Raw genomic sequence first — 24,026 nt, 5'->3', positions numbered from 1 at the left:
GGGCATGCACGCACATGCGCCCGGCATGAGTTTAAGCCACTGGGTCCGGGACTCAAACGCGGTCAACTACGTGGGAGTCCAGCGACATAGCCATTACGCTAACTGCTGGTCCCTTGCCTTCATTATTTTGTTTGAGAGGTCTGATGTTAGTCTAATGATCTAAATTTGTAAGTAACTTGGCATTTCCATCTTGCCACTTTAAAATATTGTCTTTGTCTTTGATTTTTATCAATTTGACTATGTTATGCCTTGGAAAGGATCTTCTTATATGTATTTAATGTCCTCTGTATTTCTTAGATTTGGATGTCTGCATGCCTCTCTAAATTTGGAAACTTTTTAGCTAATATAGCATGAACGAGATTTCCTATGCCTTTACCTGTCTTTTCACCTTCTGGAATACCTATTATATGGATATTTGGCTGTTTAATGGTGTCTAGGATTTCCCATATGTTGTCTTGCTTTTTAATAACTATTATATTCTCTTCTGTTGCTTGGACTAAATTGGGGGTTTTATCTTTAAGTTCAGGAGATTCTTTCTTCTGCATGGTATAATCTTCTATTGATACTTCTGAGAGAGGTTTTGATTCCCTAAATAGTATTTTTTATTTCCATAAGTTCTGTTTGATTCTTTTTCAGTGTGTCTCTCTCCTTATGGAGTTTCTTCTTCAAGTCATGGAAGGGTTTTCTCATCTCCAAGAATTGGTTGCCTGTTTTCTCTTGCATCTCAATGAGTTTTGTTACAATTAATATTCTGAATTCCTTTTCAGATATTCCTGTGACCTCGTGTGTTTTATCCATTGTTAATGAGGAGATATTATGTTCTCTTGTGTGAGTAGGGGGATGTTTCCGGGTTTTCTCCTATTTCTTGGAGTTCTGCTTTGATTTTTATATTCACTTCTTAGTTCTTTGGAGTAAATTTCTGTAGCTGTGCACTCATGCACTTCCCTATGCTGTATGTTAGTCCTATGCCAGTTTCCCTCCTCTGCTGTGGGTAGGTGTAAGGAATTCGCAGTGGGAGTTTTAGGTTCAGGATTTTAGAGGGAAATTTCTCTCCTTTTACTGCTAGGGGGCTTGTGGGGAAAGAATTCCTCTGGAGTCTCCTGTCTTCGGGTGTTTGGTTCCTGTATACACAAATCTTTCTGCTCCCACTGTGGCTGGAGGTTGAGCTGGGCCAGTAGGATATATAAGGTGGTAGATCACTTCCACGCAGTACAAGCTGGAGCAGTCCCTCCTCCCCTATAGCATATAGCAGACTGGGCAGGGGTCCTGCTGATGAGCTCAGGCTAGGTGGCCTAGGTCTCCCTGTTGCTCCTGGATAGGTGAGTGGCAGAAGAGCATCAGCCCACGTGGGGTAGCAGCTCTTAACTTGTATCCTAGGTTTCCCTGTTGCTCCTTCTATCTCTGGGACTGCAGGAACAGAGTACTGGTCCTTGAAAGTAGGAGCAGCCCCTCCTTCCCCACAGCAGGCAGTGTGGGGGTCCCTGCTGAAAAGCTCAAGTCAAGCAGTTTAGGCCCCCCGTTGCTCCTATCTCTGGGATTACAGGATGGTAGGCTCTTTCCTTCATCATAAAATATGTACCTTGGAGACTAGCCCATGGTCACGACAGCCAGATCCCACATGACCAACTGCAAGGTTCAAGTCCCAGACTCAGCATCTTAAGAAACATACCAGGCATGCATGTGTGCATGTGTGACTAGTCCCCATGAGGAGTATTCTTTCTCTCGTGCGCTCTCTCTCTCCCCCCTCCCTCCCTCCCTCTGACACACACACACACATACACACACATGTGAATACATATACTGACAAAAAAAATTTTTTTAATCTATATTTTGGGCTGACCCTACAGCACAGCCAATAAGCTCTGTGCATTAGGAACCAGATATTACATGGGAAACTGCTGTTCAAATCCCAGCCCCAGTGGCTTGAAAAGCATGTCAGGCACATGTGCATAAATGCCCAAAATCCCAATGGATAGAGATATGGAAGAAGAAAATTGCAGTGTGAACCCTGCACTGGGCAGTGCACATTTATGCGCTCTCTCCCTTTCTCTCTTCCCCTAGCGAGCACATCCACTCTCTGGCAATTAGAAAAAAATAAAAATAAAAAGGTTTAAAAATTTCTGTACCTAGCCCGCTATAATCAGGAATATAATTTAAGGCAGGCAACTCAAATACTAGTAATACAATATAAACATATTTAACAGCACAGAGTAAAACACTAAAAATATCTTGTATCTTAAAATTGGTGGAAGAGAGGGAAGCAGGAACAAGTACATACACTCATTTTACATTATTCACCATAGAAAACTACTGAGTCCTAGCTACAGAAGTAAAATTAAGGGCCCCACTGAGACCAATTGAGTCAGGACTACCATTTAAACAAGATCAGGTGAATTATGTGCACATTAAAATTTGAGAATCCTGCTCTACACCACATGTAGAGCTGAATTATAAATGACGTGTCTGCTTTTCTCATTTCTGTTCTCTCTTTTTCGTCTTGTGTGGCCAGTCATAGTTGGTCATTATGTACCAGGGATCCTAAACTAAAAACCAGGGCATCACTTTTCACTTCTCTTCTTCCTTTGCTCCCTACTTTAAATCTATCACCCAAGACTCTCAGTTTTACTTTCTAAATATGCCTCTATCCCAGCTACTTTTTCAGGTCCTCATTATCCCTCTCTAGAACATTGCAAAACTTTCCTAACTACTCTTTCTCCCTCCAATCCAATGTCCCTTTAACCCACCTTTCACTCTGCGCTGCCAAAGTAGTTTTTCTAAGGCACAAATGTGACTGCACCGTTTCCAAGGAAACATCTTCTGGTGGCTTTCTCGTGCCCTCAGGATAAATGGAAAGCTCTTCCACAGGGTTTACCTGTCCTTCGGTATCAGCTCCATCTCGCTCTGCTTCCAGCTCACACATACCCCAGCCATAGATTAACAGAGCTGTGTCTTCCTGTGAACTTCCTAGGCACACTGTACTATTTTTCACTCCCCCATTTTTTGCTTATGCCACTCTCTTTGCCAGAATGGTGGTTCTCCAACTGACTTGTCTAGTGAGCTAATCCCAGGGGGTCATTACTTACACATTTAACTCTTCCTTGACCTCCCGCAGAGAAAATAATAATACTATCATTTTTACGTCTTTATCAACTTGTATTCATTCCCACATCAGAGCCTTGCCACTTGATGTTCCCTCCTCCTGGAATGCTTCTCCCTAAATTCTTCACAGGTTTTGGCTTTTTCTCATCATTTAGGTCTCAGTTCAAATGCAACTCTCAGACAGGTCTCCTGTCCACTTCCTCTTTTTTTTTTTTTTTTGAAAGAGAGAGAGATTTTTGCTATAGGGCATGTGCACTCACTAGAGAGACAGAAAGTGCAAAATCAACCCCAGATGGTGGTCACACAACAATCCCATCTCCTCACTCCCCTCTAAGGATTTTGGGCATGTGCACACATGTGCCCAGCCTGAGTTTAAGCCAGCGGGTCTGGGATTTGAAACATGGTCAACTACATGGGAATCTAGTGATATAACCATTACACAATCTGCCAGTCTCTTCTGTCCACTTCTTATTTATTTATTTATATTTTTTTGGAGAGATTTTTGCTATAGGGGCGCGTGTGCTCGCCAGACAGACAGAGAGAGACATAGAGACAGAAAACGAGAAATCACCCCCCAGGGGGGATGGTCACGCCGCAATCCCTTCTCCTCCATTCTCCTCTCGGGATTTTGGACACGCACTCACACGCGCCCAGCGTGAGTTTTAAGTCACTGGGTCCGGGACACGAACCGCGGTTGACTACGTGGGAGTCCAGTGACATAGCCATTACACTAACTGCTGGTTCCCGTCCACTTCTTCTAATAGACCACCTTCACCACTGCCCTGGTCACTGTGATTATCATCCTTAGATTGGTGTTTTGAAGAGGCTTTCTCAAAAGTTTCTAAGTCCTCTCACCCACCTTGGATTAGGGACCAGCCAAGATACAGTGCTATAGGTGGGTGGGGAGCTCCCTGAGCCTATACCAGGACCAGTATGGACCTCATTACCCATTTTGATACTTTAGGGGATTTTCTAACCTTCTCTTTCCTATATGGAAAGAGGGGGTAGGGCCCACCAGATGCTCCAAAGAACTCCCATACATGTGTCTAAAAGATTAATGACTCCATTTCCAGCCCCAATTCCAGAGGGCAGTCTGAAGAACAGATTGCTCCAGCTGGCTGGTGTAATATTTCTCTCATGAGTACATGCAAGATTGGGAAGCCAGAATGGTGCTGCCACACTGATTGTTTATGTAGGCACAGGGCCCACAGACCTTGGCAAAGGGAATGATCAAACCATTTTAGCAAGTCAACAATGACCAGTAGACTGCTTCAAGAAGCACATGAGAGTGTAAAGTGCTACCTTTCCAAGCCCAATACCTTGGGAATGGCTCTGTGCCATTCATACAATCTGAAAGCACATTGATTATTATTTATTTATTTTCTGAATGCTGTGCCACCACCAGTAGAATGTATGTTCTGTGAAGTGGGCAACCTTACCAATCTTGCTTCCCATTGGATGTTCAGTGCCAAAACAGTTTCTGGAACAGAAGGTATTCAATAAATATCTGCTAAGCAGATAAATGAATTATTGCATGTGGTAGCATATTTAATATGAACCTCTCTCCTCTAGACTGTAAGCTCTCAAAACAAAGGATGCTGTCTTGTTCATCTTGATCCCCACACTGCCACAGGAGAAGGCAGGAACTCAGTATCTTTGAATGCCTAAGTAGATGAATGAGCAAACAGAAGAATGAGTGAATGAATGGACAAGTGTTAAGTACACCAGACATTCTTAATATTGTCTTCATGTTACAATTCCCTGAGGAACTTGTGGAACCTGCACCATCCAGATCCAGTTAAATGAGTTTATGGATACATTGAGATATGAATATATTTAACATTCTACCTAATTCCTATACAGTCACAGTTGAGGACAGAGTGACCAGCCATCCAGCTCTACTCAGGAATAAGGCTTCTAACAGATTTCAGGAACTTTGGTGCTACAGCTGTGACCGCACTGGCCATCCAGGGTGGTTGATCACCTGGTTGAGAACCCTAATTCAAACTGTCAGCCAAGACCATTCTTGAGTGATGTATTTTCAATTTTTGAGAAGTCAAGACTCATTGGCTTCATTCTTTCATTTGACACTTACCTGATCACATCCAAGCCTGAAGCTTATTTTGACTTCAATGACTGCTTCCTCGTATGTGCTCTTGTACGAGTTTGTGCTGCAATTATTGACTTGGGTGACATACACATCTGTGACACACAAATGGCAGAGGAAATGAGTAGACCATTACAGCCAGTCAACAATGACCAGTTCACTGCTTCAAGAAGCAAAGGAGAGTATAAAAATGCTACCTTTCTGAATGCAACCCCAATAGCCTTCACTTTTTTCTGTCCAAATTGAGGACAGTACATTCTGACACATTCTTATTCATCTCTTGTCTATGTCAGTTACCCTAATACAAGTTTCTAGTCCCTGTTGTTATCTGAGAAGTCATTTTTCTAATGGAAAATTTCCTGTGAAAGCTGAACTAATATTAATGAATTTTAATCAACTTACTCCAAGTCTGTGGTTATACGAACTCATCAGTGTGTGGACACCAACATCAGAAATGTTCTTCAGGACCAGTTCACGGTGTAGTGTTTAAGGCAGCTGAATCCCACATGAGCAAATGCACAGTTCAAGTCCTGGATCTGGCAACTTGAAAAATACACTGGCCATGTGTGCATGCATGCCCAAAATCCCAAAAGGAAGAAATGGAGAGGAAAGAATTACAGTGTGACTATGCCCCATGGGGCATGCTTTCTCTCTCTCTGTCTCTCTCTTTCTCTCTCTCTCCCTCTCCCTCTCTCCCAGAGAGTGCATGTGCACTCTGCCTACATAAAAAAAAAATAAAATAAATGCTCTTCAACCTATGAAGGGTATATAGCACCACAGCTCTGCAGGGCCGGCCGTGCATTTGATGGTGTGGTGCCAGACCAGCAGATTCAGCATCACCTGGAAGCTTATCAAAAATTCAGAAATTTGGGCCCCACCTCAGACCTACTAAAGCAGAATGTCCAGAAGTGAGAGCCAAGAATCTATATTTTGAAAAGTTCTCCAGCAGGATCCCACCAAGGTCCAAGTCCCAACTCTGGAGGCTTGAGAAACATGCCAGCTCACCCAAGATCCTGATGGGATGGAGAATTAAAGGGAAAAGGATTTTGGTGTAACTGGGCCCCACTGGGGAGGGGGGTGAGTTCTCATTCTCTCGTGTACATACATGTACTCCCTGTACAAAAATAAATCAATAAAAGCTCTAATTTACACTTATACCTGCTCAAATTTAAGAGCTACTCACCTAGGAAATACTGTGTCTAATTATTTTTTTAAGAGGTTTTTGCTATAGGGCACGTGCACTGCCAGAAAGACTGAAAGAGACAGAGAGACAAAACGCGAGAAATCACCCCCAAGGGGGATGGCCATACTGCAATCTCTTCTCCTCCATTCTCCTTTCAGGATCTTGAGCACGCACACACAGGCACCTGGCATGAGTTTAAGCCATCAGGTCCAGGTCTTGAACTGCATTTGACTACATGGGAGTCCAGCAACATAGCCATTACGCCAACTGCTGATCCCCTGTGTCTAATTCTTAATGTGGATATTGCAGAGTTCAGAGCAAAGAGTCAAGGGTAAGCAGGAAAGGAGATGCAATAGCACAGTAGTTCCCAGACTCTGGTGCATATTGGAAACACCTGGAGAGCCTTAAACCTATTGGTGCCTGGATCCCATCCCAAACATGATTTAATTGCTATGAGGTGCAACCTGAGCACAGGATTTCTTTCTCTATTAAGGTGGGATCTGGCTATGTTACCCAGGCTGGCTTTGAACTCATGATCCTCCTGTCTCAACATCCCAAGTGATTGGGACTACAGGTGCATGCCACCGTGCCCAGATGTTTGTAAAGCTCCCCAGGTGACTCTAATGTGCAGCAAAGTTTGGTGGTCACTGACACAGCTTGATCAGGAACTTTTCTCCCACCTCATGGCATCTGGCTTCCCATGCTAAACCAGAGGAATGGGCAGCTGTCACTCCTGCTATCCCTTCTTCATTCACAAACACCAGAAGCAGCCATGATGGAGTGAAGGAAGAGCTCGCTGAGTCTGAATCCCACCTCTGGCATAAGAACACTGAGCCCGTTTATCCTCTTTAGTAGCTGTTTGATCTTTGACTATTCCATCTAGTCTCTAGATCTCATCTTCATCTGTACCATGGAGACAAGGAGACCGGGTCCCTGATATTATTGGGACAGCACATATAGCAATGTGTAAAAGGGCCTAATACCTCACCTACTATATGTAAAATGTGCAAAAGCTCTGAGCCAGAGAGTGTGGCCCTTTGCCCCGCTTCCCTGCTGGTGGGACACCCTGTGGCATTCACCTGAGCAAACACCGTGCAAAGTCCCTTAGTGCACCAACGGTGTTGCCAAATGGTGAAAAACCCATTCAGAGGGGAATTCACTTTTTGTTCTCCTTTCAATCTCGTATCTCAGCCAAGTAAATAGGATCATCCTCATGCCCGTATCACAGGTGGTGAAATGGTGGCTTAGAGAAGTCCAGTCTCAGATAGCCACGAATAGCAGACAGCCCCCGGCTGCAGCCCAGTGTTCTCGCTACCGGCCGTGCTCCTCCAGCAGCTCCACATCCAGCTGCTTGGCAGTCTGCCTTTACGGACAGCTGCACTCCCCTAGACCAGCACCGCCCCAGTAAAACTGTCTGCAGTGATTGAATGTTCTATATCTGTGTCGGTCCCTACAGTAGCCATCGCAGCTAGTCAACGTACCTGAGGAGCCGAGATTCTACTTCTATTTGGATTGTATTAATAATAGCCACATGGGAACAGCACAGGACTAGAGACGAGCCAGTTTCTATCCACAGATAAAAGTATACCCAAGCCACCTGCTTTCCTTTCTCTTAAAAGGTCACGACTCTTTTTCAGTGGAGTGGCTATGGTGGTTTGCTCATTGATGAAGATACCATGCCCTTGCAAATACCATTCCAATGAAGCCTTGAAACCAGCGACTGGCCAACAGAAGCAAAAAGCACTACACAGTAGTGCTTCTTCAACTTGACTGTGTACATAAATTGTCTGGGATCTTAGAATACAAACTGATTTTGTAGGTCTGGGACAGGGCCTGAGGCCTGCATTTCTAACAAGTGCCCAGGTGGTGGTGGTGCTGCAGCTGCTCAGTGGACTGTAGAGCACGGGTTCTCAGAGGGAGCTCACCTCCCTCCATACTCTGAGCATTTGGAATGTCTTGAAATGTATTTTATTGTGTTACTGAGAGGATGGGTTTGGGGTCCTATTTGTATCTCCTAAGTTGGTTCTAGGGATGCTATTGAATGACCTATATATATAAGGTAGCCCCACAACTGAGAATTATCCTGCTCAAAATTCAATAATGCTGGGGGCCAGCAGGTGGCATGGTGGTTAAAGGCACTGGACTCCCACATGGCCAACCTGGGTAGAGCCTAGGACCTGGCAGCTTGCCTTACTTCTCTCTCTCTCTCTCTCTCTCTCTCTCTCTCTCTCTCTCTGTTCCTCTCTGGTCAAATTAAAAATAAAGTTAAATAAAATAATTATTTTTTTTAAACATGTCAATAGTGCTGAATTGAGAAACCCTATTGTTTAATGGAGTCTGCTCTTCGGGAAGCTGGGAGATTGTAGCAGAGAAGTAGCATGGGCATGTTCCTGTAATCACTGATCATTGTTTTCTCTCTCCCACCCTTTCCTCCCACTTGTCTGCACACAGGAGCCAATGCCTCGGCCCCAGATCAACTGAGCTTAGCTTTAGCCTGGAACAGAGTCGACATCGCTCGCAGCCAGATCTTTATTTATGGGCAACAATGGCCGGTAGAGTATATGTCGTATCCCTGAAAAGCCCCCTCGTTTGGGCGTGGGTATTTGTTTAAGAAGCCTCTGAGAGTTGCTGAGAAAAAATCCTTTACCTTTTCTATAAAATAGCAAGTTTGCTTTTGTAGCTCAGTTCCTGAGCTGGGGCCCTTTCTCATACTTAGGAAAATGCTGCCATCTGGTGGAAGCCACAGCTAGGCACAACTCCAAACTTGCCACGCATTTCCGTACTATGAGGGGCCCTTGGTAACCATCTTCAGCTGCAAAGAGTACCATTTCTTTTGCTATCCCTGAAAAAACACATAAGACATAGTCATAATCATTGAACTTAGGGAAGAAGTGGGATCAGCAGTTTGCTTTGCTGTTTCCCAGCAGTGGCATCCCGTGCTGGTTTGTGGCTGGGTGGCACCTCAGGATGCAGGAATTAGCAGGCCTGCAAGTGCAGGTGCCATCTGGTCCTGGTGGCTGAGCTCCCTACTCCCCCCCAAAAAAAACACGAGGGGACCAACACTTTATGTAACTGTTCTTGGTTTGTTTCCCTCAACCGACTTTACCAAAAATAAAAGCTTGGGAAATTGGCCTTTGGTGTCCTCATGGATCCACAGGAAGCAGGCAACCTGGCAGCCTGAAATCTGACTTCTACGCCTGGAATCACACCACTCATGGGCAGGTCACATTTAAATCTTTCTCTCCCCTAGGGAGCGTCTGCCTGGGATGGAGCATCTGTCTTTGTTTAGTGCTGGTGGATGACCAGTATGGAAGGGTTTGTCCAAAAATCTGGACACTGGGAAACTTTTGTAAAAGGAATGAAATAAAAAGCATCAGCAGTAGCAAATCCAGGAAGCAGTCAGTTCTCTTCTTAGCTGATACCAGCCTGCCTTGGTTTCACTCACTTCCACACAAGGACCCAGCATCTCTGTAGGCAGTTAGGTCTATTTACTAGAGTCCCTTTTTTAGCCAGAAGTCTCACTCAGAGCCTAAGGATGATGAAAATGAAGACAGTAAAGAACCCACTTGACACTTTATTGGTGTTGCAAAAGTTCAGTCAGAAAATTCCCGGGGGAAAGCCTTGTAAACCCTTTTACCTTCTCTGAATCCATAATGAGAAAGTGATTCAAGAAAGAAATAGCTTTTGGAACTAGAAATCCTTGGCCTCTATCTGCAAAGACAGGCCCCAAAAGACAAAACAGACTGTGGTCATCCCAAAAGCAGAGCTGTGAAGCGTCTTATACCACGATCTTGGAGGTGCTGAAGGTTTACCAGATGTCAAAGGCATCCATTCTTAAGCTGTTCATGTGAAAACCAAGGAAGTCCATCCCTGGATCCTGAGCAGACTAACTCAGTGACTTGATTTGCAGGTGGGGTCTCTGGAACAAGCCATGTTGGATGCCCTAGTTCTGGACAGAGTGGATTTTGTGAAATTACTCATAGAGAATGGAGTAAGCATGCACCGTTTTCTCACCATCTCCAGACTAGAGGAATTGTACAATACGGTAGGGCCAAGCTAAGGCACTTTTGATTTTCTCTACATTTTGTTTTGTTTTGTTTATTACCTTCTCCTGCCCGCCACATGCCTGTGATTCTCTTTTCCCCTCACCCACGAATGCATGGATCATTCTTCACAAGTACTCCCTTAGACCTACATAGACAACAGATACCAAGTCACTAAGATTCCACTTGTTTTAACTGCTCAGTTGTCAGCATCTAATGCAAAAAGTTACGTGACCCCCTAAGGCTATTGTGCTCATATTCTTTCACAAAACCACAAGGCTCTAGAAACTAGAACACAGTTTATTCTGTAAGCCCAGATAGGTATTTGAGGTGATTGACAAAGGAGGATTGATTTAAGTCCAAGCATCAAAGAAAGCTGATGAAGTATCTTGCACCATTTTGTTATCCTCAGAGCTATGAAGTTCATGCTTTTTCCATAGTAGTGGAATAAAATGTAAAGTATCTTTTGTTTGGAGTTACCCAAAAGAATTTTTTTATGTTTTGCTTAGTTTTGTATTGATTTGTTCATTCATTCACTGGGGATACCAAAGAATAATCATAAGTAAAACTGCTATTTCTGACCTTTTTGAGAGCACTCAACACTCAACAAGTTAAGTGCATTGGATCTGAGCTGATATGCACTAAAATCCAATGATATGTAAAGAACGTATCGTTTTCTCTTGTTTTACAGATGAGAAAATAAAGGTAATCTTAGACCATATGTGTTAGTATAACAAAATATCTGAGACTGGGTAATTCATAAAGAATAGAGATGTATTTCCAATATGTCTGGAGGCTAGGAAGTCCAAGCTCATGATGCAGCAGGTTTGGTTCTGGTGAAGGCTGTTCTCCGCTTCTAAGACAGCATGTAGTGCTGCATCCTCCAGAGGGGTGAACACTGTGTCATCACATGATGGAAGGGACAGAGGGCAAGAGGGCTCAATGTTGCATGAAGCCTTTTTTACGGAGGCCTCAATCCCATTCGCAACAAAGGAGCCTTCATGACCTAACACCTCCTTAAAGACCTCACCTCTTAATACTGTTGAGTTGGAAATTCAGTTTCAATATGAATTTTGGTAGGGCCACAAACATTCACATCACAGCAGAGGCCAACGGGTGACTCGTTTTATTCGAGGTCACAAAACCCAAAAGTAAAGAGAGAAGCCAGTACTGAACCTAAGCTTCTGTGTCAGAGATTTCCCTCCCCTCATCTGACGTAATGTCTCTGTCCCACCGTCCAGAGAACAAACAGGATGGAGCTTGTTAACCTGTCCCTAGCCAGCAGTGGATGTTAGATGGCAACACCCTGGCTCTGACTCATTCTCTCGGCAGGAAGTAGAAAACAGCTTAGCGGAGTGTCTTGGGATTTCTGTTTTTTTCTGCAGGTTTTCCTTGACTTGGTATACTGAGACTTTTGGTAAGAATAATGGGGTTTTTCAATTAAAGTAAAATAAAATAAAACAGAGCAGAATGGTTCGCATGCCAATTACAGAATTGAAGGAGTAAAATGATTCATTCATTCCAAAAATAGAAAAGAAATTTAAGTAGAAAAGTTCTAGATTAAGAACAACCAGTAGTTTTTATCACTTCAGTCAACTAGTTGTGGTTACTGGGAATACTCTGTTGAGAGTCATGGGACGGTGAATGGCCTCAGTTATAATAGTACATAGCTAATATTTACTGAGTGCTAACATAGCTTTGTAAACATTGTATTATTATTGAATCCTCTAAACAGCCCTACAGATGAAGTAGTATTATTATCCTCATTTTAGAGATAATAAAATGGAGTCACAGTTAAGCAGCTTGCTTGTGTCCAGAGCCAGTCAGCAGCAGAGCGGGTTAGGAGTCAGGCATTCCAAGAGAATCTGAGGTTGGGACCAGCAGTTAGCATAATGGCTATGTTGCTGGACTCCCATGCAGTCGACCGCGGTTCAAGTCCCAGACCCAGTGGCTTAAACTCACGCCAGGCACGTGTGTGTGTGTGCCCAAGATCCCAAGAGGAGAATGGAGGAGAAGGGATTGCAGTGTGGCCATCCCCCATGGGGGGTGATTTCTCGCTTTCTGTCTCTCTGTCTCTCTCTGTCTTTCTGGTGAGCGCACACGCCATATAGCAAAAACCTCTAAGAAACAAAAGAAGGAAGGAAGGAAGGAAGGAAGGAAGGAAGGAAGGAAGGAAGGGAGGAAGGAAGGAAGGAAGAAAAAGAAAAGAATCTGAGGTTTGATCACTGTACTGCATAGCATCCTTCAGTGGAAAAAGTTCCAACTAATATGTCCATAGAAATGAGCAGGTGATTGAGGCAGTTCGCAGGGACCATCGCAATAATTAAATGAGCTGCAACCGTGCTTAAGGATTTACCCTCACTATTTTAGAGCCTCCAAAAAGGTCATTAGATTTAGCAAAAAATACAGGACTCCCAGTTAAATGCTAATCTCAACAATTTTTTTTAGTATATCCCAAGTATTGCATGAAACATACTTAAGTTAAAAACCGTTCACTATTGGGCCAGCAAATGGTATGGAGATTAAGGTGACTGGATCCTACATGACTGACTGTGTAATTTGAGTCCCAGACCCAGACACTTGAAAAACACGCCAGGCATGGGTGCATGCATGCCCAAAATCCTGAGAGGAAAATGGAGGAAAAGGAATTGTAGTGTGGTCATCCCTCCTGGGAGGTGCTTGTACACTTTCTCTGTCTGTCTCACTCTGCCTCTCTCTGGCGAGCCCATATGCCCTCTAGGAAACTAAAAAACATGTTCACTATTTATCTGAAATTCAAATTAATTGGATACCCTACATTTTATCTCGCATTTCTATGTCTGAAAGACAACAGAATGGTAACTCATTTCACTTTATTCTTGTCTCAAGCAAACCTGTATTTCTTCTCTGAGTCTTTTTTTTCCTTAAGTTTTTAAAATTTTATTATTACTATTTTTAATTTGCTAGAGGGCGCATGCACTCACAGACGAGAGAGGGGAAAGCAAGAGGGCATGGGAATAGTCATGCCACTCTCCCTTCTCCTTCATCTCGCTCGCCTTTAGGGATTTTTGGTCATCCACAGACATGACCAGCATGTTTTTCAAACCACCAGGTCTGGGACTCAGACCACAGAAGTCAGTCGTGTGTGATCTAGCCACCTTAGCCACCAAGCTATGGACTGGCCCCACATCTCTCTTATATTTAAATAGGTTGTATCTTTTTCTTTAAACCACGCTTCAGGAAACTCTCATCCAAAAGCCAAATCAAGCCTACTGCCTACTTCTATACAGTCTGCAAACTAAAATTATTTTTTTACATTTTATTTAATGGTTGAAACAATCAGAAGAATCCTATTCTATGACATATTAAAATTATGTAAAATGCAACTGTGTCTATAAATGAAGTTGTATGGAAACAGCCAAGCTCATTTGCTACATATCACATATGACTGCTTTTGGTACAGCAACTCAGACTTGAATAGTTTCAGTAAAGACTATGTGACCCACGGACCAGCAGTTAGCGTAATGGCTATGTTGCTGGACTCCCACATAGTCGACCGCAGTTCACGTCCCAGACCCGGTGGCTTAAAACTCACGCCGGGCGAGTGCGAGTGCATGCCCAAGATCCCGAGAGGAGAATGGAGAAGAAGGGATTGCAGCATGGCCATCCCCCCTGGGGGGTGATTTCTCACTTTCTGTCTCTCTGTCTGTCTGGTGAGCACACGTGCCCTATAGCAAAAACCTCTCAAAAAAAAAAAGACTATGTGACCCATAAAGTCTAACATATTTACCATCTAGCCTTTTACAGAAAAATTTAGCCAGCCCCTTTTCAGGCAATTTCTCATTCATGACAGGTAAGAAACAAGTTGTGATGCCAAAGTGCCAAAGCAAATCTCCAACGTAGTAAACAGTCCCTTGGCTTTTCCTTCTGCAAGACAAGTTCCTTCAATGACGTTTTGGCCCAGCTGTCAACAGAGTTGATGACTTCCCCTACAACATTTGAATATAGACCCTCAAATGCATTTTCTTGAGGAAACACAGTCCAAAACTCTGCCGGTGTGTTTGGTACAACTGAGCAACTAGAACAAGGTCCATCTTAATGAACTGCCCTCTGCCAACCAGATCCCTTCCTTCCAGATCCTTCTTGCTTTGCCAATTAGAGCCCCTGACAAGCAAAACTGTTTGATTCTTCTTTATTGTTTTCAGAGACATGGGCCCTCAAATACATTGTACCACTTGGTCAGGGATGTCAAAAAGGTAAGAACCCTCTGGACCACAGGTCGGAGGCCCTGTCTTGACTGCTTCCTGTGATCAGAAAGTGCTTCTTTTGTGCATGAACTGCCCAGGGTCTTCCTACTCCTGCCGGACTCCCCTCATTTCAGAACTGTGTGTGCGCGTGCGTCTTTTAACTCTGATAGCTCTGCTTACAATACAGCTGTGGTTTTAACTCCGGTTGCCATGGTTTTAGATGCTTTCGTTGGACACAATGCTTTTGGGATAGCGGAACCCTAGGCTTTCCTCCATGCCATGTGGATTTATGCCATTACCTATATTTTGTCCATCTAGCCCCAGTGTTTGGGGAGCTGGCTTCCATGCTGTCTGACTGAACCTTTTGCTAGCTCCTGAGAGAATGTCACATCTAGCATTCCATAGTATAGCAAAGCATAGCTCTGAAAGTCTCAGAGATGTAGGAACTAAAACACGTACATGCAGTCCATTCTCCCAACACTTTCTTTTTTCCAGAATATTTTTTGTACTTATCATTTCATTTGTTAGATGAGGGGAAAAGGTAGGGATGGATCAGTCAGAATTATTCTCATTTTACACATGAGGAGGCTGAGATATGAGCGAGTCTTCCAAAAGTTCATGAAAATATGTATTCAAAAAAACTATGTATGGATTTCAAAAAATGTTTGCACTAAAATAAACACATACTTTAATTTCATTTTTCATGAACTTTTGTAAGTCCCATACACAAGGAGGCAAAAATTATATCAGGTAGTTAGTGAAGAGCTAGGATTAGAGCTTAGACTCTTTGATGAATAATAATAAAATAATAATAGTTATAGTGTAGTGATGACTAGGTACACAGCATCAATATATGCTTTCTATGCATCTTAACTCATTTAATCTTCATAATAATAATTCTATAAAGTAGCATTATTAGTATTTTATTGTTATCATTATATTTTATCATTACTATATATATGTATATATATATATATGTATATGTATATATATTATATATATATAATTATTATTATACAGAAAGTTATGTTTATGCTTAGCCAGATGGTTGTTCTTTGGGCCCCTACAATCTCCTTCACAGGTAGCTTAAGTTCTGAGTCCTTGAATCCATCCCAGAAAGCAAGGTTTTAATTCCAAAGGACAAGACAGATGGTGACACTTGCCTACTCTACCCATGTGTCCACACATACATGCACACACATAGACCCACTATTGCCACTTTATAGCAATTCTTCACCAAAATCCCCAGAGAAAGATATGAAGTAAGTTTTATCTTTCTCAGAGAAAGGTACAAAGTGAGTTTTAAAGTAGAGTACAGGGACCAGCAGTTGGCATAATGGCTATGTCACTGGACTCCCACATAGTCGACCACGGTTCGAGTCCTGGACCCAGTGGCTTAAAGTCACACTGTGCACGTGTGCGTGCGTGCCCAAGATCCCGAGAGGAGAATGGAGGAGAAGGGAATGCAGCATGGCCATCCCCTCTGGGGGGTGATTTCTCACTTTCTGTCTCTCTGTCTCTCTCTGCCTTTTTGGCAAGCACACACACCCTATGGCAAAAAACTCTCAAAAAATAAAATAAAGTGGAGTACAATTCCTTCATCTACAGGAAGTCTTTGGCTAGAACTGACTATTATATATCTCATAGCCACTTCCTTAGTCTTCCTTTGAAAGTTGGACCAAAGGCACTGGGGCTACTTCCAACATGCCTCTTAACCTGCCAGACCTTTGCTAGTATGCACAAAGGATTTATTTATTGGGTCATCGGGAAAGCCATGACTCATTTTTGTAAGGATAAATACGTCATGCCTTTTCCAAAGACCCAGTAAAAAGCAACGACTCCTTCCTTTGGCCCTGGAAACTCTTCTCCCATATCCATGCAGCCTTAGTAAAAACTATTTCATCTGTGTAAGTGAGTGAAGCTTGTTGTTCTGTCAAAGCAAGGGAAATAGACGTTGTAATCTGTACTCCAACTCAACACCTTCTCGCTAGGATCACCTCTCACTGGCCTGACCTGTCCCGTGCTATAGGAGTACATCTGCCCTCATAAACTCATTCCTCTTCCTTCAAGACTTTCAGTTTTATTTCATTGATTCTGGCTTAAAATTGCCTGGAAACTGCATCCAGGAGACCAAAACCCCAAAAGTGTCTCTTGCTGAAATTTGTTACTCATGTTCAATAAAATGTGTTGAATTGTTATGAAATAACGAAGAAGTTATTATCCACGATGCTGTAAGCTAATCAGTGTCCCTTAAGGAACTGTGAGGCTTTCTGAAGAGACCACTGTGCCTTTTGCCCTCAATTCCATCCTTCAAGGTCACTCGTCCACTTCCACCACCCAGTTTCCCAGAAATAATGTCCTGCCTGATTTTCGAAGTTGGATTGCCCAGTTTCTGCAGTTAAATTTCACTAAGCATAGATTACCCAAGTCTCTCCTGTTTGCTTCTCTTCCTACTAAGACTTCTCCATTCTGAAATCCCAGCTGCCTCTCACCTTTGCTCACATCATTTGACCTAGAAGACATATAAAGTACTTTTAAGGTGTTATTGTTTGTTTTGGTTTTTGTTTTTTGTTTTTTAAGGATTTGCTTCTAAGCTAAAGATGTACCTCAAAAATAAAATAGGTTAACTAGAAAGAACGGAAGGGTAAAAATTTAGGAGGAAAGAATATTTGTTAAGCACAGATATATTTTTTTAATGTGATCTAAACATTGGAACCCAAAGAAATTCAAATGAATATTTATTTTCTTTCTAATTTAGTAAATAGAAAAAAATGATAGCAAATCACCCAGAATAATTCTAAACTGGTCTGGGAACAGTTTATCCTTTGACATGGGGGAAGAAATGCCAATATGGTACGAGAAAACAGAAAGCTTATGTTTAGCTTCTTGCCTTGGAAAGACGGAGGAGCAGGCAATCCAGACTCCATTTATGTCTGTGATGGAGCAGGGAGTCTGACGAGTGGGGACTGAGAAAGAATAGCAATGGGAGTTAAAGGAGTTGAAAGTGTCTGCATTTATATTCTAAGAAGAAAGAAGCTAAAAATCAGGTTTTTTGTTTTAGTGTTTTTTTAAGAAGTGAATGAGAGAGACCAGCAGATAGCATAATGGTTACATCGTTGGACTCCCACGTAGTTGACTGAGGCTTGAGTCCCAGATCCGGTGACTTAAAACTGATGCTGGGAACATGAGAGTGTGTGCCCAAAATGCCAAGAGGAGAAAAAACCCTCAAGGGGGTTATTTCTTACTTTCTGTCTCTCTGTCTCTCTGGCAAGTACACATGTTCTATAGCAAAAAAAATCTCTCTCAAAAAAAAAAGAAGTGAATGAGAGAAAAATTAACATTGGTGCACAGCTTTCTCATATAGTTTCAGTTGATTTCCAACAATTCAGGTCAATAACATACTCAGAGGTTACAAAAACTACGTTTAAAAGGCTAAGAAAATCTTGGGGCATTTAAGCAATTTTTAAAATTAAGGAAAATAATAATAATTGGCATGTTTTTTGTTTTGTTTTGTTTTTTTGCAATTGTCAGGGTAGAGGGACATATGTATATGTACACACACCTACATATATACATTTAGTCTGTGACAGTAATTAGCCAGTACGTTATAAACTCTGGTACAAAATGCTGTTCATGGGCTAGGCTGCTCCTGGACCTTGAACATAGTATTTGATAACCTGTCTATGAAATTAAGTGCAAATAATTCTTGAGAATCCAGGAACTGCATTAAGGAATTATCAGACCATCATAAGTCAACCAGCATGACATCTTCATGCCCAACTATTCTTTCAAGCCAACAGAACTGAATGTGGAAAATAGCTCCCAAGTTAATTTTGAAATCGCAAATTATTTGTATCAAGGGAGCAATCTAGGAGCAATGAGGTAAAATATTGCTATTCTGCATCAATCAAAAATTTAAATTGATATAAGCCAACCCAATTCCCTGAACTGCTCTCATGCATAAATCCATTGACTGTACCAATGCGCTTATATTACACCAGAGTGGCCCGAGTCTGTCTGCTTTTTCTGTGAAATATAACCTGCCATTTTAGTAACTGTCTGCTCAATTTGTGCCTCTGTATGTTTTAACATAGTAGTTTTTTCTTTCTCAGATTAAATGTGCTAATACTTCAGGTTATCTATACTATGCCTCCCTACCAAAGGAGGTTGATACTCGAGTATAATATAGAGGAAGTGGTGAAATTATGATAATGTAAAGTTCATTTGTATGGGAATGAAGACCCAGAGCTTTGTAGAATGCAAAAAAGAAACAAAAAGAAAAGGGTATTTCAGACATACTTTGGGTAAAGAAAGGATATTTTCATAATCCCATCTGCTAATCATGCAAATTTGCAAAAGCACTTTTATTTTTTTAAAGATTGATGCCTGGTCTATTACCGTGCTAATCTGCCAGACATTGGGGTAATGTCCTCTTTTGCCCTGGGCTCTCGCCAGATCATGCCTGTCTGGTGATTATTCCTACCAACTGCAGTCCACTTTTCCTTCTCTAAAAGCTTCCCAGTAGAGTCCTTTCCTCACTCTCCCTTGGTAAACTGACAACCAGCAATTATTTTGTACCTTACAAACATCAGAAGGAAACGACTTTGTTTTGAAGGCTTGTTATGAGTGTCAATGGAGAAAATGTTCCTAAGCAATTGAAATCTGAGAGGATGCCAGGAACTGACATCTGAAAAACAGGGTTCATTTTTGAAGGACAGACCTAATAAGTGAATTTAAACTATTCTCTTAATTAAAAGACATCCTTAAGCATGACAGGGATTAAACCTGAACTTCAAAGTGGTCATTCATAGTATGAAAACAGGAGATACCATCGTCAGCGTGTCAAATTGTACCTTCCCATAGACCATTTGCCTCTCTAGTTATTTATTTCAATCATGTGCCGTACCACGTGTTGTTGAGGCATGAAATGGAAATCGTACCAGGCTTTACCACGTACCAAAGTAATTACCATAAAGGGTGGAGAAATGGGGTGGGCAACAGAAACAGCAGGCATAATTAAGTATTACTCCAGTTTGACTTCTCATTTAAAAAGGACCCCAGCAAAGGAAGACTCCTCCAGAAGGTTTTTAGATAAGACTTCTTCGCATATGAGGTAGCATTCGCCTTCTCTGCTTTTTCCAGAGAAGATAGGCACAGTGAGCACAACCCCATCCCCACCTGCCCTTTTACGATCCCTGTCTCCAAGCCCCCAATTCTACTAACCAAACTCCAGAGGGTACTGGAAACTACATCAGCCCTGGAAGCTCTGGACAGAGGTCTTTGCTCAATATTCTGGAAGCCTACACATGCATCCTACCAAGTAGTGGTCATATAGGTGGACCTTGAGAATAGACAGAGCTTCGAAATTTCATCATGTCCAAACTAACTATTTTCAGAATATATACTGCAGTACTGAAAAAAGAAGGGATCTGTCCAGATCACATGGGGGACAGAGCTGGGACGACAGCCCAGTCCAGGGCTATGTGCACTTGGGTCCTCTCCACCTAGCTATGCCTGTCCTCGGGAACGCAGTGCAAATACAGTGTGCGTGATGTCTTAGGTCATAGGCAGACCGGGTCACCAGCCCAGGGCCTTATCATGCTGGGATCCTGCCATCCCCTTCAAAATCCAGGTCACAGTTATCCCAAAAAGCCTACTACCCAATTTCAGTCATTTTATGAAATCTATTTCTTCTTTCCTAAGAGTTTTCCACCCTTCCTAGTAAGAAACTTAAAATGATTTCCCAGGCTGGCCCCATAGTACAACAGTTAAGCTCTGCTCAGAGGAAGTTGGACCACATGGCTGAGCAGGACGGACCTAATCCCCATGCCCAGGATCCTGACGAGACAGGGAACTGGAGGGAAACGGGTTGCAGCATGACCAGGCCTTGTTGGGGGTGCTTTTTCTCTCTCTCTCTCATACATGTGCCCTCTAGCATAAAAATAATAATTATAATTAAAATGAAAGTAACAACAAAAAATAATTTCTCAACGTCTCTGTTCCCAAAAGTCTCTGGGAAGAAATAGATACAAACAGCCTTGCAGACTGAGTTAGGACACATTACCTACCCAAATAAAATTTCCTTCCTCCAGATACCAGGTCAATTAGCGCATCTGATTCACCTTATTCCCCAGTCCTGCAAACCCTCTGGATCTGGCCTTTTCTACATATATAGTAAAACAACAGGCAGGTAGGTCATCGCTAGTGGTACATATGGATACAGAAACCATGGCCTTGTTAATCTGTCCCAAAAATAATGGAGAAAATTGGCTGCATTAGTAATATTTTAAAACTCAGTTTAGGGTAATATGTGAGAAGTTACTATCTTATACTGGTGAGGGAGGAAAAAAAGTCTTCATCAGTTTAGGTGTAGTGAACATCGCCCCCATGTGGTCAAACCGAATACAGGTCGGTTCTTTCTGGCCTTCCTTCAAATCTCCACAGGGCCTAGAGAGTCACGGAATCCTCCTTTAGCGTCAGACTTGACCATACACAAATCATTCTGAGATAATCAAGCTTTATATGAGATGATTCTATCACTTCCTTAGGAATATATACTGCTAACAGCTCTTTAAGAATAAAGCCATTTGTTAAAAATGTTTACTTGCCCCTTACATTTTATTTATTTTGAGTTCCACTACCATTACCATTTTCCTGACAATTTCCACTCTTTTCTCTTTGTTCATTTTGCTAAGACCATGAGAGAAAGAGAGACTCAATCCCTGCCCATTCTCAGCCTTCCAGTAAGTCAGGATAACGGGGTGGAGACACAGGTCCTCATGTATTTCCAGTCAACCCAGAATTCACACTGCAGTCTTCCCCATGGCTCTGGCAAGGCAGACCCTACCACTTGGGCCAGCCCAGCTGGATCCCCATGCTTAAAGAAACAAGAACGTCCTTCAAAGTATGAATGTAGCCCTTCAAAGCATGAATGTAGCCCTTCAAATTGATCTTCAGACCACATCAGCGTCTTGTTCTTAGAATTAGACTGAGGCTTACACTTAGGTTTCTCAAAACAAAATATAAAGGTGTCAGACTCACTAGCACCCATGGTCTACATTTAGAAAATGTAGGGCCAGTCCTGTAACCTGCCCCAAGTGGCTGATAAGACTTCGGGGTAAAGTCCTCTTTTGCCCTGAGTTCTCACTAGATTAAGCCTCTGTCTGGTGATTACTCCTACCAACTGCTGTCCACTTTCCCTACTATAAAAGCTGACTCAGTAGAGTCCTTTCCTCAGCTCTTGCAACTTGAAAAACATGCTAGGCACATGTGAGATCATGACAGGATGGAGAAATGTAGAAGGGATTGCAGCGTGACCATGCCCTATGGGGGAGGGGCCTTTCTCTCTTTCTGTTTCTCTCTCTCTCTAGCTACCCAGCGCACACACCCTCTGGCAATTAAATAAAAATAAATAAGTTTAGAAAATATACACAAAGATTAAAAGTAGGCACAAATATATAGACTCTCTTTGATTGCCTGTCTATGTCATCACCGTAAATCCTTTGAGGATTTTCCTGAACCTGATACTTGAGCCTTATAAATGATAAAGGCTAAGGAGTTCAGCCCCTTTCATAAGAAGAAAAAAACGAGGCCCTGAAGGAAAGTGGCCAATTCTTGAAGTACAAACAATAGCCTCAGGCAGCTACCTAGAATCTGGCATCCCCTTTCCTGCCCACCTCAACAGTATTGATGAAAATAAAGCAGATGGGGTGAGCATCCTCCAGAGATCAGGTTTTTGTTTTGTTTTGTTTTGGGGTTTTGTTAACATTTATTTATTTATTTGTCTAACTATTTATTTGTTGAGATTCTTAAGCCACCATGTCCAGGATCAAACTGCAGTTAGCCATGTGAAAAACCAGCACCTTCACCATTATGCCACCCGCTGGCTCTCAGAGATCAGCTTTTACAGGAGGCAGATATGGGTAAGGCTGACCCAGGTGTGTCCAGGCTCTTGAACTCTTGGAGGACCCTTTAAATAACAGCCTTGCTCACTGACCGTCCAGTGACTACAGAAAGTATGGCCTTATTAATCTGTCCCAAAATAAAGGAGAAAATTGCCTACATGGGTAATATTTTAAAAAACTCAGTTTAATTTTTACGGAAAGGGCAACACATGAAAAGTTACTATCATAATATTTTCTCTGAGTTTCCTTTTGAACATTTTTTTACATGCTTTACATTTTAAGAAGCCAGATAATTGGTCTTTCTTAATACCCTAAGGATAACTTAACTTGCTGTTTCAGTTATATTGTTAAGATAATCTTCAAAGAAAGGAGATTTTGAAATTCTGAGGAAGGTAGAGCTGAAGGGACAATTCAGCTAAGGAAAATGGATCTTAGATCCGGTTATTCCAGGGCCAGGGTCAAGGATGGGAGGGGTTCTGTGTCCCCAAGTCTTTCCACCTCATACCATGGTGCTCTTTACACAGTCCCCCTGTTCCTGGCTGACTCTATTCCAATAGATTTGGATCTCAAGTCAAATTGTCACGATAAACTGGGGCTCTCCCAACCAGAGGTGACTGTGGCTAGTTAGTTCTAATAACATAAAAAAGCCAAACCTGGACTTGCTCCCAGCCACAGCAATTAAGTTCACTGTTAACACTGGTTTATATTTCCAGTAAAAATCATTCTGAATGGGACCAGTAGATGGCGTAATGATTACTTCACTGGACTCCGCATTCAACTCCATGGCTCAAGTCCTGGACCTGGCGGCTTAAAACTTACACTGGGTACTTGTGCGGGTGTGCCTAAAATCTCAACAGGAGAATGGAAGAGAAGAGACTGTGGTGTGGACATCCCCCCTCAAGGGGGGGGGGGGGGATTTCTAGCTTTCTCTCTCTCTGTCTCTCTGGTAAGTGCATGCACACTGTAGCCAAAACTCTCTCAAAAAGAAAGAAAGAGAGAGAGAGAGAGAAAGAAAAAAGAAAGAAAACCATTCTGAGTTCCCAGGTACACCAGGCACTATAAAAGGTACTAGGAATATAAAGATAAATTAAACAATTAAGAAAAACATAAAGCAGAGGCCAGCATATGGCATGTTGGTTAAGGTGTTGGATCCCACAGGACCAGCTTCATGGTTCAAGTCCTGGACCCAGTGAAACACATATGTAAATACTCAAAATCCCAAGAAGAGAATGGAAGAGAAGGAATTGCAGTTTGACCATGCTTCCTTGAGAGGTGAGTGATTTCTCACTTTCCCTCTCTGTCTCTCTGGAAGCGTACATGCCCTGTTGCAAAAATCTAAATAGATAGATAGATAGATAGATAGATAGATATAGATATAGATATAGATAAAATACATATATATATAAAATATATACATTTATATATTACATATATTTATATATTATATATATACATATATATGTA

The 24,026-nt window shown here is 42.3% G+C and overlaps 1 protein-coding gene across 7 annotated transcripts in view; it reads left to right on the top strand.

Moving 5' to 3' along the window:
- Positions 1-24,026, top strand: part of TRPM3 (transient receptor potential cation channel subfamily M member 3) — a 657,305-nt gene that overhangs the window by 511,056 nt on the left and 122,223 nt on the right. For all 7 annotated transcript variants that reach the window (XM_006152487.3, XM_014589340.2, XM_006152484.3 and 4 more), the window contains 3 exons: positions 8,841-8,941; positions 10,300-10,434; positions 14,617-14,667. In XM_006152487.3, the coding sequence (XP_006152549.1) occupies positions 8,841-8,941; positions 10,300-10,434; positions 14,617-14,667 (287 nt within the window). The remainder of the gene's footprint in view (positions 1-8,840; positions 8,942-10,299; positions 10,435-14,616; positions 14,668-24,026) is intronic.

The sequence above is a fragment of the Tupaia chinensis genome, unplaced genomic scaffold (genome assembly GCF_000334495.1).
Source record: "Tupaia chinensis unplaced genomic scaffold, TupChi_1.0 Scaffold000354_1, whole genome shotgun sequence".
Taxonomy (NCBI): domain Eukaryota; kingdom Metazoa; phylum Chordata; class Mammalia; order Scandentia; family Tupaiidae; genus Tupaia; species Tupaia belangeri.
Note: the sequence above shows the minus strand (reverse complement) of the source record. Positions and strands in the feature narration are given on the sequence as shown.